Here is a 14,523-nt window from a genome sequence, read left to right as displayed (position 1 = left end):
CATCAGATGCCACACACACCAGAAACATTTGCTGGTATTGCTATCAACAGAGTGGTAATCTGAGGTCTAGACTTCAGTCAGAGAGGTGTAGCTCTCCGATTCTCTCTCACACAGAGACGTGCAATCTATTACAAGGACTGGGCTCCACACTTAAAACCTACTTAGTGCTACTTACCTTCCACTTTCCAGTATATTTTTTAAAGATTCACCCATTACATAAATAAAATCAGAACAAAGTTTGAGTCCAGTGTAGAGATGTAACATTTCCAGAAATTTTGAAGCTCAGGAAAAAACCCAGTTTTTCCCCCGATTTTTCGGGGGGAAATGGAAATTTTCAGAAAAATTGAAAAAAATGCTACATTAGCACTTCTTTTTTCTTTTCCAGATTGAAAGTCATTCTGTTACTTTAGGAACATAAAATATGACTATGGACATTTTTACTTGGCATGAAATTATCACAACTAGCATATTAAAAATATAGTGTATCCAAACAATTATTACAAACAGAGTACCCACCCACATGCAAAAAAACCCCAACTGAAACCTTTTTTCTTTTCTTGCGACAAGGAAGAAATACATCTTGTTCTTGCATTGGAGAGTTCAGTTTGTAACCTAGGACTTGCTTGTCCCCAGTGCACAGAAATTAGATCAATCTGACACCATACATATTTTTTAGAAATGATTTGGAAAACATTTGAACACCTTGTCTTAAAATATTTTATTCATCATGTTAAAATAAAACGTTCCATAATCAAATCAAGCAGTGTGCGTGCACATGAAAGCTTATACCCAGAATTAACCTTTGTTGGTCTTAAAGGTGCCACTGGACTCAAACTTGTTTCTATTACTTCAGACCAACATGGCCACCCCCGAATAGATAAAATCACTGCACTTATGGCTTGATGCAACAGAAGAGCCATATTGCGTAAGCTTCCTATCGATAATATTTCAATGTACAAAACTGATTTTGATGGTAGATGGAATTGGTCAAATCAGCCCTCCACTTCCCTGATGCCAGGTTTTTATTTATGTAATCTTCAAGAAGAACTGCTTGCTAGTCAGGTAATAACTGAATGGTGGTTACTAACACCCTGTATGAGACAAGCTTAGTAGACACCACCTTCTGCAATACAAGAATTGCCATCTTTTGAGTCCAGTGGCACCTTTAAGACCAACAAAGTTTAATTCTGGGTATAAGCTTTCGTATGCACGGTGTGCATACGAAAGCTTCTACCCAGAATTAAACTTTGTTGGTCTTAAAGGTGCCACTGGACTCAAACTTTGTTCTATTACTTCAGACCAACATGGCTACCCACCAGAATCACCATCTGTAAGTCCAATACAGTTGAACTGAGACTCAGTGTAACTGAAAGCAGGCTGAAACAGGAATTCAGCTATTATTCTAAATGCTTCATTTGCAGACGACTACACTGGTATAAATAGATGGGATCCCCCCCCTTCTGTCTTTTTCATAGGAACACCACCATGCACATAAGTTGTTTGCCTAAACCAGGGTGTGATGGAAGGCGTACACACACAACAGCTGGAGTCTGAATGTAAAAGGGATGTCTCTGAGAGCTAGGTGTACAAATGCTCTGACAGCTACGTGTACAAATGCTACCTACTTACATGTGCTGGCATCCACTGGCGGTTTCAGCGTGAGGACCTGAAACCGCCAGTGGACCAGTAAAAAATAAAAGGTATTCTATTAGATCATTCTTTAATTGCAATTCAAAGGGCCTTATTTACTGTATCATCTGTAGTTATCAAAAGAGATACATCGGTTGTACGTCAAGACCATTGAAAACTAGGATCACAGAACATCGGAGTTGTATTCGACGTAAGAGGAAAGGTGCACACCTGACTGAGCATTTTGCTTTAACAGGACACTCTGATAAGGACTTTTCGTTCTTCGCCCTGGAATATGCTCGACCTTGTAACCATCTGCAGCATTTGAAAGCAAGAGAATTGTTTTGGATTTATGCCCTCAATACTGTTAGCCCATATGGTTTGAACGAACAAGTAGATTGGTGTGTAGTATAATTTGTATGAGTGAACACCTAGTTAGGTATCTGTAATGTTTCTTTAAATGGTTTTTACTGTGTCATGCTGTATGTGAATGTGTAATCACATGACTAGTTTCAGGCACCTGGAAGGATTACATCACCCTTTAAGGATTGTTTAACCCTGAATCTACTATATAGGCTCAACCTTTTTTTTTGGATCAACACTGCTTTTAACTTAAGGAACCTTCACTGGGAACATTTGGCTGCACAATTTTAGAAGAATATATAGTAGACCAGAGGTGACCATTTTCATCTTCCTTGGTTTACTTCTAGTTATTATTTGTTTAATGCACTAACTCATACCCTCTTATTGTTTTTAGAGAAGTGCTACTGGACATGTGATTGTACTGGAGGCTTCATTTGTATTTTTGTATTTCTTTTCCTTGCCCAGTGGCTATACTTTGTAAGTAAGTTAATGGACTTTGTTTGGTAATATATCTGCAGTGTATTTGTTAGTAGCATATGTGTCTAATTTTCTATTTTCTTTATTTTCACAGCAATTGATCTCTGGTCTTTATTGCATATTGTGGATATGTATGATTGCCTATATTTGTATATATCAGCCTATATGTCCTATATGTATTAGACCTCTGAGGAAGGCCTGCCTAGGCCAAAACGCGTTAGGTCTACTTCATTAGCCCTTGTATGTGTTTATATATATGTTTGTTTATGAGGTATGAATGGGCCCTTCTTTGCAATTTTAATTTGTGTGTAATAAATACATGTATATTTTTGTATGATTTTTAGAGTTGGCCCTCTTTGATCCTTAACTAACCTTTTTGGGTTCTGAATTCTAAGTTTTAGGTTCAGTTTTTTTCCCTTTTCCCTTTCTGTCCTTACAGATATCTACAAGGCCACCCCCTGCCCCCATCAAAACCTCACTCAACTACCCTCATTTGGAAAAAGTGAAGAACAGCAGGAGGGTCTTACTGGCAACAGGAAAAGTCTCCAACCACGTCTCCACCCAAACCACAAGACGCACCCCAGAAGACCGCGCCTCCCTCCAAAGCGGTCTATACCTACTAAAAGTCTCAGCGGAGACAGGGAGATTGGTGGTGACCACAGAATGATGGCAGGCCTGTAGATGAAGCCAAAGTTTGTGGGGGCTGTCCTAATAGACCTGACATGAAAGGCCCAGGCAATCGACTAAAATAAATGAACTCAATAAACCACCCCTTGACACAGCAATTAAAGAACTACCCCCGACGAGGAAACCTGCATACCTTCAGAACTGCCTACCCTGGTACGTCTCCCACAGACCACTCTGCTCGAGTGGCCAAAACCTACTGGTGGTCCCAGGCCCAAAGAGTGTCCCCCTCTGTCCTCAACCTGGGCCTTTGCAGCTCTGGCTTGGTGGAACCCTCTTCCAGGAGAGGTCAGGGCCCTGCAGGATTTAGTGCAATTCTGCAGGGCCTGCAAAACTGAGTTGGTTGAGGGCACTATGGGGGTCTCAACCAGTAAGACCTAACATTGGCCTCCCACATTTCCCCCCCACACACACCACTCCTTCAGTAGTTAGAGATCTTCCTTTCGTATTGGGTTTATGGCATCTTGATTTTATATAACGGATTATATTTTATCGTACGTATTTTAATGTATCTTGTTGATGACTGAATTATTTGACATTGGAAATTTTAATTCTATATTTATAAACTGACGTTACCCGCTCGGAGCCAGTCTTCGGGAGAGGGGGCTATAAATTAAATAAATGATAATAATAATAATAATAATAATCTCAAGGGCCGTTCTGATCAAGTTTGCTTCCTTTGTCAAACTCTGGAGATGCAAATTAGTTCGGATCTCTGGAGGCTGGAAAGCAGGGACCCCCACAGAGCAAAAGGGCCTCCAAGCATGAATAAGCAAGCAGCAAACTTGCACTGCGACAGCATAGTCTCCCCTTTGGAAAAGCAATTTACTACTTCCTCAAACTGCTAACCAGAACACTGGAAATTGCACCTGTGCAAAGGAAAGGTTTGAATCACGTGAGGCCAGAAGAGGGATGAGGCTGGGCAGGAGGAACACCGTCACATGGAGACCAGGCCCAGCCCGAAGGCTCATGCGTCAGCAGTGCCCTCGCAGAGACACCAGAAGACCTTCCAGCCTGCAGGGGAAGCCTGGACTGACTACAGCAGCCACTGCTAATCCTCCCTTGTGGCCAGGTATCACAAGCCAGCCCCCAAAGCAAGGACACAGGCTTGGATCCTGCCTAGATTTGCACAGGTGCCAAGGGGTATGATTTTTTGCCAACCCTCCCCCCCAAGAGACTTCCAATTCTCCCACAAGTTAATCGGGGGGGGGGGTCCCCTGCCCTGCAGGACCAGCATTTCAGGGGGAGGGGAATTGGCACACAACCTTAAAATCATTTGTAACAGTCTTATTATTTGCCAGTGTGCAGGCAGATTTTTTAAAAGAAATCTTGACAGCAAGCTCAGCTGTGCTTCCTTGAGCTCCAGCTTAACTCTATACACTTGCCACATACAAGAAATGGCTTGCTGGATGTTAAAAGAGTGAGTAAGCAAAGCGTTGAGCTGCGGTGGCTCAAGTGGTTAAGACGCTGAACTGCAGGCTGTGGAAGGTCGGTAGTTCAGCAGTTCGAGACCCGGGTGCCGCATGACGGAGTGAGCTCCCATCTCTAGTTCCTGCTCCTGCCAACCTAGCAGTTCGAAAGCAAGAAATTGCAAGTAGATAAATAGGTACCACTTCGGTGGGAAGGTAACAGCGTTCCGTGTGCCGTGGTGTTTAGTCATGCCGGCCACGTGAGCACGGAAACGTCTTCGGACAGCGCTGGCTCTTCGGCTTGGAAACAGAGATGAGTACCGCAACCCTAGAGTCAGATTCAACTGGCTTTCGAGCAAGGGAACCTTTTTAAGCAAAGCGCTATGATTGAAAACTTTTGCTGAAAATGTACAGTTATACACAGAGAATTGGGTTTTTTTTCCTAATTACAAATACACAGAGAATTGGAAAAGATGGAAATCTACTCTGCAAAACAAACTATTAATTGATAAAGGTATGTTCCGGTCACTAGAAAAACAAGGTAGAGGGGAATGCTCCCATTTAAAAAGGCGTTGGAAAGGTAAAGAAGGAAGGAGGCCAGAAGAGAGACATGTGGGCACACATTTGTTAACATGCAGAAAACAGAGATATGACCAGATCTCACCCACCAGAAAGCAGCCCTGCCTCACTCTCCCACTCCCACTGCCCTTTTTGATCAGCTGCTATTTTCCCAAGAGGGACGTGTTCAGAAACACGATCCATCACGGCTGAGACAACCCGAAAGCCAAGAACTGCCAGGCCCTTCAATAATGCCAGCAAGATCCCAAACTCCTTCTGAAGGATTCCACTAACAGCCAGACTAGCTGAGCAGGTACCTGTGTGGTCCAGCATTTTCAGGTGGATGGCCCCATTTAAAATTATGATGTAATTCCTCACCAAAATAATTAGCTGGCTATTCTGAAGCCACTCAAGGAGCGGTAAGCTGAGCAATTCTGAATTAGCATTTGCTGTCAGCAGAAGGGATTTGTGGCTTTAAAACCAAGATGTACAGGAGCAAAGGCCAGTAATAATCAAGGCAGTACTGAAATACCCAGCACCCCCCTCCCAAGAGTACTGTGTTAATCCTCAAATCTTTGTATACTCTGCCATAAGACCTCTCGCTAACTGACATTATCCTCTTAACGAAGGACATCAAGTACTGAAAGCCCCTCTGGCCTGTAACAAGACTTTAGCCAGTAACCAATTCTCCGGTTCTGACATCCTCTACCAGGTGCCCAGCGCTGGGAGAGCTCCATTCTTGCAGTCATCTTTCTCTACAGTCCTGTGGACAAGCATACCTTTATGCTCAAAGCAATATCTTCCTTTTCCGCACCAGAAAAAGAAAGGAAAAATCCATTTTCCTTCCCACATTTTCTTTGGAAGATGTTGCTTTTTCCTGCCCTCCCTTTCTCGATTATTTTTTGTTGTGTTTTATCTGGCAAGTAAGAGGTATGATTTTAGGCTCGTCGTTTCCAAGACAAAGGAGCAAGACAACTGCTGGAAGAAGGCTCTCCTGTCATGGCGGCACGAGGGGGCCTTCAGCTCATGTGGTCCCTCAGTAAGACTGGACAGGCTGACAGAGGCCTCCAAAGGACACGTAACATCGAAGTAAGACTTGCACCAAGATTCCACAGCGTGACCCATTCTATACTTACATTTTGAGAAGCGAGATTATGTAAGCAGCTATCCTTTATAGCAAGTCTTCACAATCCACTCTTAACAAAGATGATACCAGCAAAGCAGTTACAATTTATCCAAGCATTAGCCAAGGCAATATTACTTTCAATCATTGACATTCTGTCTCCTACACAGCTCCTGTCAGCCTAGCAGCTCGAAAGCAAGAAACTGCAAGTAGATAAATAGGTACCACGTCGGTGGGAAGGTAACAGCACTCCATACCCCTCGGCGTCTAATCATGCCGGCCACATGACTACGGAAACGTCTTCGGACAGTGCTGGCTCTTTGGCTAGGAAATGGAGATGAGCACCGCCCCCTAGAGTCGGATTCGGCTGGCTTTCGAGCAAGGGAAACCTTTACCTTTACTCCTACACATATATGAAACAGGACTTCCAGATTTATCCCTGAGGCATGAAGTCTACCTTGCCACCGCTGCCCTCCCTCTTCTCCAGTATTAGAATAGTCCGGTGGCAAAGACAATCGGGGCAGGGATGGGCCAGATCAGTCTCTTTTGCCCAAAGTGGGCAAAGCAGGCGGGGGGGGGGGGGGGGGGAGGCTTCAAGAAGGAATTATTTGGTTTGTTCTAGTGCCCTCATCAGCACCAAAATCCACAGGTCATCCATGGCAGAGATGGAGTCGGGACACCGCAAACAGCCAAAGAACAGACTACAGCTCCTGTCGCTCTAGACAGCATTTTAGCCCAACAGCGACCTTGAAAATTCAAGCCATACAAGTATCTAAATATCACACTTCTCTACAGACTATTTTATAGGCAAGCACATGAGGAAGAAGAATCAACGTGTCTTGAAAGCATATCTCCACCTCTGTATTCAGAAGCCTCAGGGCAACGTCAGAGTTGGTCCCAACGCGAGCCCCGGAGGCAAACCTCAAGGGAAACGGCTCATACATGCAGGGGCCATGAAACCATGCAAGATCATAGTTTCCCTTCTGTGAAAAGAAAGCCTGCACATTTCGCCAGAATTATCCTTAGTAACTGACACACACCTCCCCGCATAGCCCCATCAAAATCACTTCTGCCAAGAAGAATCTCACAGAACAGGGTTCCTGCTTAGGGGATTCAGCTACGGGGCCTGAAGATTTGTTTCTTAATAGGCTAGCTCTTTTGTACCCAAAGGTTACTTTTGACTTGGCGGTCCTACTGAAAGCCAAGTATCTCATCACTCCCGCATTCACACTTTCATACAATCTGATATCAGCTAATGTAAATCTCCATACAAACCGCAAGAAGCTACTAAAATAATCTATACAGCCTTTTTAACCGAAATTAGATTCTAGTTTGTTCATCACAAGTGTATTACCTTAACCTTTTCTAAAAAAAAAAAAAAAAAGTACTTGGCTTAGCAGAAGTTTTTAAAAGCTCTGTATCGTAACAGAAGTGTTACGCTTTAGCAACTAAAGAGTCACTTTACACATCCAAGAGCCCTAAAAGGAAAGTGGCATTGAAGCGTGAAAATTCTGACAGTCAAACATCAGCCCTCACCAGATTTTTAAGTACTTTGTTCAAAAGACATTACCGTTAATGTTGTCACAGTAGTAAAAGTGTTCATCGTTCAGAGAAGGACACACTGAGACCAAATCCTGCAGGCCCGCACCAGTTACAGTGAGACAACCAGAGAGATTGAGGTGCTCTAGATGAGGAAGCCCTCCTCCCCGAGCCAACATCCTGGGAGCAGAAAACAAACACACGTGAAGGCACCCTCCTCCGGAAACGTCTGCTCCATCTGCAAGGCCGTCTCCTGCCTGCCTGCCTGCCGGGGAGTGGAATGCCCGGCAGCTGCCCTCAACATCCCAACTTCTCAGGGCCTTGCGAGACTGCATTGGGTTCTTTGACTCTGAACAGGAAACTTTCTAGCCGCGCGTATCCCGTGGGCTCTCTCACCCCCAACACCCACCACTGATGCTACTGCCGATGGCAAGCAGGAGAAGAGGGCAGAGAGGAAGAGCAGGCAGGGGTGGGTGGGAGCCAGGAACGGTCCTGAGGGCAAGCTTGTCCAGTGCCCCAGTGCAGCATCTGTACAATCAGTGGGGTCCAGAACTGGCACAATGGCCAGCTGGCCAGCCTGATACGCTCACCAGGTCGGGGCCAGTGGCTTAAGGGCAGGGTAAGAGGGCATTACAGGAATAGCAGTATGAATCTGAGCTTTGGCGTTCTTAAGAGGAAGCCCGGTGTTTGTAGACTCCCACCAGGGTTCCAGAGGGGCTACGTACCTGAGACCACGGTCTGTTATCTGATAACACCCTGACAGACTGAGGAACTGCAGAATCCGCGCCATCTCTTGGTCTGGCTTTGCACTCCCCGAGTATCCAAAGTCCTTCTCCTCTGCCTGCCTACTAGTCCTTGGTGCCCGTTTAGACAGCACAGAGGATGCCGGGAGGGCCTGAAGAGTTCTTAGCGCTGTCCCTGCACAACAGAAAGTGTGACCGCAGTAGGTCAAGGCAGCAGAAGTGCAGTGCTGCCGCCAGCAGATGCTAGTCCTTAGTCCAAAAATGTCTTTGCCGCAACACGAGGCAGAACAGGTGAAGCTGGACGCCGGCTCCACAACACAGACGTTCTCAATGTTTCTGTGCTTCCACTCTGCAGCGTCTTCAATATCGGCCAGATCTTCGGCATCTAACATCCAGATGAAGGCAGAGTTAAAGCCTCCTGCTCTGACAGTTGCGCTCCAATGGCTTTCGTTCCCTTCTCCCTTGATCACATTCTCATTTGTGATATCCTGCAAGCCGCGGTCCTTTTTACTGGCCTGCAAGGTGATGTCTTTGCTTTTCAAGATAGTTTTCCCACTCCTGTTCCGACAGCTCTTCTGAGACGCTGCTTTGTAGGACGACAGAATCCCCAGGGCTCGGGAGATCTTCTCCATGGCCACGTCAGTTATCCTTTCGCACCCAGACAGATCAAGATGCCGGAGAGTCTGACAACAACCAACCGAAGACCAACTGAAAATAAAATATTAAGTGTCTGTTAAGTGACAGGTGACCACCCCAAACAGCAGAGAAACAAAGTATCAATATTCAAATCCATCCTTCAACCCCCAAACATAATTGTTTTATCGGTGCTGAAACACCACTGCTAAGGAAACAGGAACCACACCCCTCATGCCTGGACATGACTCACCACATGTGAGTACCGGTTTCATCAGGGACAACTGTGCAACTGGCAAAAAAACATGTTATCAGGTTACAAGGAGGGAATGTGTAGAGGAGTCGTATCCCCCCTTGGAATGCAATACTGTGCCGGGAATCAGGGACTGCGATCCACAGATCACCCCAGCCTTCTTGACACCAGCCTCCCTGAAGCCCTGCACTGTCGGCATGTACACGCAGCTGCGTAGGGCAAGAGTGACAACCACACAATGGCAACTCCTGGCACTGTGGGTGCGTTCAGACGGGGGCTTTCTGCCGGCATAAACTGCACCAGTTGGAACCGGTGCAGTTTATGCTGGCAGAAACGCAATCACACTTACCTCCATTTTGCGGATCCCTTCGGTGTACGCCTGGTCACACGCTGCGGGCGTCGGCGTGGGTTTTTTTGGCGTGTTTAAAAAAAACAAACACAGTTTGAGCATGCGCAGAGGCAGCCATTCACAGAATGGCGATCTTTGCGCATGCTCAACCCCCCCCCATTACATTTAAACTTTAAAGGTAAGGACTTACCTTTAAAGTTTAAAGCCCAAACTGGCCTTCCTTAAGTCCCGGACTCCTCCGGGAAGTTAAACTAGGGGCTTTTTTTTTTTTTTTAAACAAACGCTCAGGGCGAAGCTTCGCCCGAGCACATATCGCTTAGAGTTTAAAAAAAATGGCGGGGGGGAAACGGAAGCCTCAGGCTTCCGATGGAAATGGCTAGGCACCGGTGGAGAGCGATCAGACGCCGGTGTGCATCAGAAGCAACCATTGCACTCAGGATACCACCACTTGGGACCTAGTGGCAGAGTGCAACGGTGTAAAGGGCTTTACAGCGGTTAGGGACAGGAGGCAGATGTGCCCCGTCTGAATGCCGGTGAGTACGACGGTTGGAACCGGCACCCTAACCGATGTAAAGCCCCCGTCTGAACGCACCCTGTGTGTTGCCATCATGTTTTAAATCACTGCAAGCCAAATGAAACAAACAAACCAAAAAAAGCACAGCCCGGAACAGGGCAAGGGGGACGTCGTGCGGGGCGCACAGCATACCGTCCTTCTTGTCCACATTACGGGAAGGAGGGCCAACTCTCGGCCACTTCTCCACTCCGAGCACTCAGATGTCGTGCGCAGCAGGCGTCCGCTGAAAAGGGGACTGTTCAGCATACGGTCAGGAAACACAACTCCCGTAGAGAACAGGACAGATCACAGAATCAGCATTCTTATTTGAGGTGTGGGGGAGGGAGGAGTTTTGAATCTGCACGGAGCCCTTTGGTCTCGTAAGGACACAACCGTATTACGCACAGCTGCTTTCAAGGGATGTCCTACGGGGAACTGCATGATTAAAAGTCATGGTCAAAAGTTTCCCCGTGCCATAATTCCCTGGATAACTTTTGTTGCTGTTGTTCAAGCTGCATCAGAGAAAGCAGGCTATAGCTGGCGGCTATAGCTGTCTGTGGCAGCGAGGCCCCCATTTTGGAGAGAGGCTGCTCACAGTTCATTTATCTTGCATCACCGGCTGCACCAGGATCGCAGACCCAATCTTTTCCTTATGTCCACGTGGACTGAGTGTCAGGCTCCTTAGTCAGGTCAAAACACACACAAGGCTTCTTAAGAAGTGTTTTATTGATAGTCCATTACTAAAGAACGAGTATACAGCTTGTGTCAGGAATGACTTGAAATATGATGGCCACTGACTTATAGTGTAATCAAACTCCCCCCCCCCCCCAGGAGCCCAAGCCAATGAGTACATTTTGCACGCACGGGCAACAGAAGCGGGCAAGCGGCTAAGCGCCTAAGCCGTTAAGTTTCCCAGGCAAGCTACTGTGCAGCTGGGGCACGATAACAAGGTCAGGCTCAGAGATAGCAGACAGAAGCTAGACAGGGATGAGCTGGGAACGAGGCGGCGGCAGTGCATCCCTCCACATTCCAGTTCTACGACAGGGCTACCTGACAACTGAGTCACTGGAGCGTTCGTCAGAAGCTATGGGTGAGGTCTGCGGGCCTTGCCCTGCAAGAGGAGGCTTCAAAGATCTCTCATGACGGATACCTGTCCCTATGCAGCTCTTAACGGCCCTCACAAATAATGGTCTCTCCACCGTTTCTGAATCTGAGGTTTAGCACTCATGTCAGTTACCAGAAGGATGCAGCTCTCAACCCCTCAGTGGCTGCTATGCTGCTACGTAATCCCAGGGAAGTTGCAATACCCACATGATTACAGCAAATGGCACATTTAGCATGTCCTCTACACCCTCGTATCGCCGGCCTATTTCACAGTCACTGAAATTTGTGATGAGGAAGACTCTTAAAAATTACCAGAGTGGTATGAGAGCAACCATGCCTCTTAGATGCCATTTCAGCCATTACACTGCCATTTCTCCTTATCCCCAGATGAAGAGTCCACTTTTCAGAGAACCCGGCCATTAACCAAGCTGCGTGCCAAAATCCTAATTAACCTTCTACTGATTCTACTCCTAGCTGAGTGAGAAATACAAGCAAAAGGTTACCGACCTTTCAAATGCAGAGTCAGAAATATCAGTTTGAGTGAGATCGAGATGTTCCAAGTTGGGACACAGTTCTAAGATCTGTCTGACCTAGGATTGTGTAAACAAAGAAAAGAGGAAAAGGAGAATCACTCAAGGAGGTTGCGTCAGAGAAGGGACAACAGCTTCACACAAGCTGAAGCGGCACCGAATATTATTCGTCAGACTGCAGATTCACTCGTTCCATATACTGTACCATTTTGTTAGATACAGCTGAGCTGTACGCCAACACTACCGTCTTCACGGAGGAGCCAACCCGCGGGAGAACATTATGAATCACACCGTGCAGCACAGCCTTCTCCTTCTGAATAATGTTGATGGCCAAGGATTCCTCTGCATTTTCTTCTGCAAAAGAAACAGAAGATAGATTTTAATACATTGCAAAGATATGCACTTGCGGGAGCAGTCAGTCTACCTTGCTATATCTGTGTAGGGTTGCCAAGTCCTACCTTGGCTGCAGCGGGGGGAGTCCTGCTCCTCTCTGGGAGCTCCTCTGCACGCACGCTGCAGTGACATCACCCGGAAGTGACATCATCGCGTCGGGGATGTTGGGGGTAGGACCACTATCATTTGAGAGAAAACCATAGAGTTTTCCCTAGAATGATAGCGCATCCCCCCACAACGTTCCCAACTCACTGGGCATGTCTCTGCAATCCCGGCACTTTGGGGGTGGGGTTCCCCCCCCCCCCGGCTGCCTGATCTGGGGCGGCAGGTAATGGACCCATCGAGCGGGGGTTTCCCCGCCCCCCCGGGGGACCTGGCAACCCTATACCTGTGACAACAGACGGCCAGCTGTAATCGCTACCCTAAAGGTTCCAGTATATTTACAAAATTTATATTTATATTTCCCATTCTGGTTGAACGTACTACGCTCCAGAGGTGGTATTTCTACCTCTATGTGTTGCCAACAGACAAGCATCTACCATATATTGTAGGGGTGGCTCAGATACTGGATTCACTGTGGATGACAAAAGTCCCTGTGTTGTAAATGAGCTATGAGGCCCATATCACCTTAGAAAAACACGTCCGTATGTGTCACTTCCGCCACAAAATCAACCCAAATGGTCGGGGTGGGGGGGGGGGTTTATGGAGAAGGATCACTGGGAACCATACAGTGTTTGGAGACAGTCTGGTGGATATTGCCAGAGACCAGACCCATATATTTTCATATCCTGAGTGTGAAGCAGTAAAGTGCACTTATGGAGGACTCAAGGTGGCTGGACAGGGTTCTTTTGGAGCAGACTGCACCCTGCCACCTCCGGTGCAACTGGGAAGGAGAGCATTAAAAGCAGCCTCCTACTTGTGTGTGTGCCTGGCATCAGCTGGAAGCCTTCATCGGTATGCGCAGACCCATCCGCTCTGCCCAAGGGGAGAGAGAGAGGTCAATGCCAGGGTAACTTTGATCCAAGTTTAAATTAGGCACACCTATCTCTGTTTTTTTTATTTTCAGAGAAACTGTACACCAGTTTTGTAGCTGTAGTCTTATACTGTGTGCTGGGTAATTCTTTTTAGTAGAGAACAAAGCTAAGGAATTAAGACTGCATTAGTTTTCCTACCCAGACTATCATACCGTTTTCTCTTGGCATTACCAATTTCTCCTGGTTTGGTGTTCCCTCATCTCTATGTCTAAAGCTAATGGCCACAGTCCCTGAACAGACCGAAGTAGTAACAGAAAATACCACATGCAAGACTATCTTAGTAGTTTTATTATAGATTTGATTGTATATTTACCTGAGATTCTTTCACAGTAATGTAAATTTATTTTATACTGTTTTGTAAGGTATACATAATTGTTCAAAAGACTTGTGTTGAAACGGCAGAACATTCCGGAAATCACCGTCTTCACTTGTATTTGATATGTTCTGCAAATATTGTACACTCTTTTGTATGAAATCTTTTTGATTAATATTTCAAATTTATTAGTGCTAACTCCTGCACAGGTTTTTTGTTACTACTTCGGTCTGTTCCCTCATCTCTAAACAAGTGTTTGAGGTGAGTAAATGGAGGTGAGAACAATATCAAATCAGCAGCCAGTACTCTGAAGAGGGCTGGGGGCGGGGAATGAACGTAATGCTGAAGCTTCAAAAGTCTATACAACCCTAGGGGGAGAAATTTTTTCTTAATCCAACAAACAAGTGCATAAGTCTCAGAAAAGGCTAACGGATGACTTCACTCTAGCACCTCTCAGCGGATCAGGATAAGACAAATCAAAATAGATGAGGTGGGATTTATCCTTTCTTACGAGCCCCAATAAAGAACATTATGTGCTAAACTGCAGTCTAGGTGCTGTAAGAGGACACAAACCTTCGCCTGAGCAGGAGAGGGAGAACGAAGGAAATTTTTCTCCTCTCCTTGCCGGTTCAAAGGCCAAGGCATGAGCTCGATGGGAGCAGCTAAAGCCATTCTGGCCTCTGGATCACAGCCTGGGCCCTACAACAGCCAGCCCAATGATTGAGGACCCACCCAGAATGTTCTCAGGTTTAAATTAGTGGTTTTGGAAATTTCAGTATGTATTTACTTCATCTCCACCCTAACCCCTCTTCCCACTGGAGACCCAAAACAGCCTG

At 46.2% G+C, this 14,523-nt stretch overlaps 1 protein-coding gene across 2 annotated transcripts in view; it reads right to left on the bottom strand.

The window, feature by feature from the left end:
* FBXL5 (F-box and leucine-rich repeat protein 5) overlaps positions 1 to 14,523 on the bottom strand; it is a 36,765-nt gene that overhangs the window by 1,041 nt on the left and 21,201 nt on the right. Inside the window, exons 7-11 of one of the 2 annotated variants that reach the window (XM_015412924.1) lie at positions 12,153 to 12,301; positions 11,925 to 12,007; positions 8,508 to 9,233; positions 7,814 to 7,962; positions 1,510 to 1,666 (exon numbers count right to left, since the gene is read on the bottom strand). In XM_015412924.1, coding sequence (XP_015268410.1) covers positions 1,626 to 1,666; positions 7,814 to 7,962; positions 8,508 to 9,233; positions 11,925 to 12,007; positions 12,153 to 12,301 — 1,148 coding nt within the window. In that variant the 3' untranslated portion in view covers positions 1,510 to 1,625. Of the gene's footprint in view, positions 1 to 1,509; positions 1,667 to 7,813; positions 7,963 to 8,507; positions 9,234 to 11,924; positions 12,008 to 12,152; positions 12,302 to 14,523 lie in introns of those variants that run through there. The other variant, XM_015412925.1, reaches the window with a different exon arrangement.

This window comes from Gekko japonicus, unplaced genomic scaffold (assembly GCF_001447785.1).
Source record: "Gekko japonicus isolate JY-2015 unplaced genomic scaffold, Gekko_japonicus_V1.1 scaffold1608, whole genome shotgun sequence".
Classification (NCBI taxonomy): Eukaryota; Metazoa; Chordata; class Lepidosauria; order Squamata; family Gekkonidae; genus Gekko; species Gekko japonicus.
This window is presented reverse-complemented; position numbering and strand designations above follow the sequence as displayed.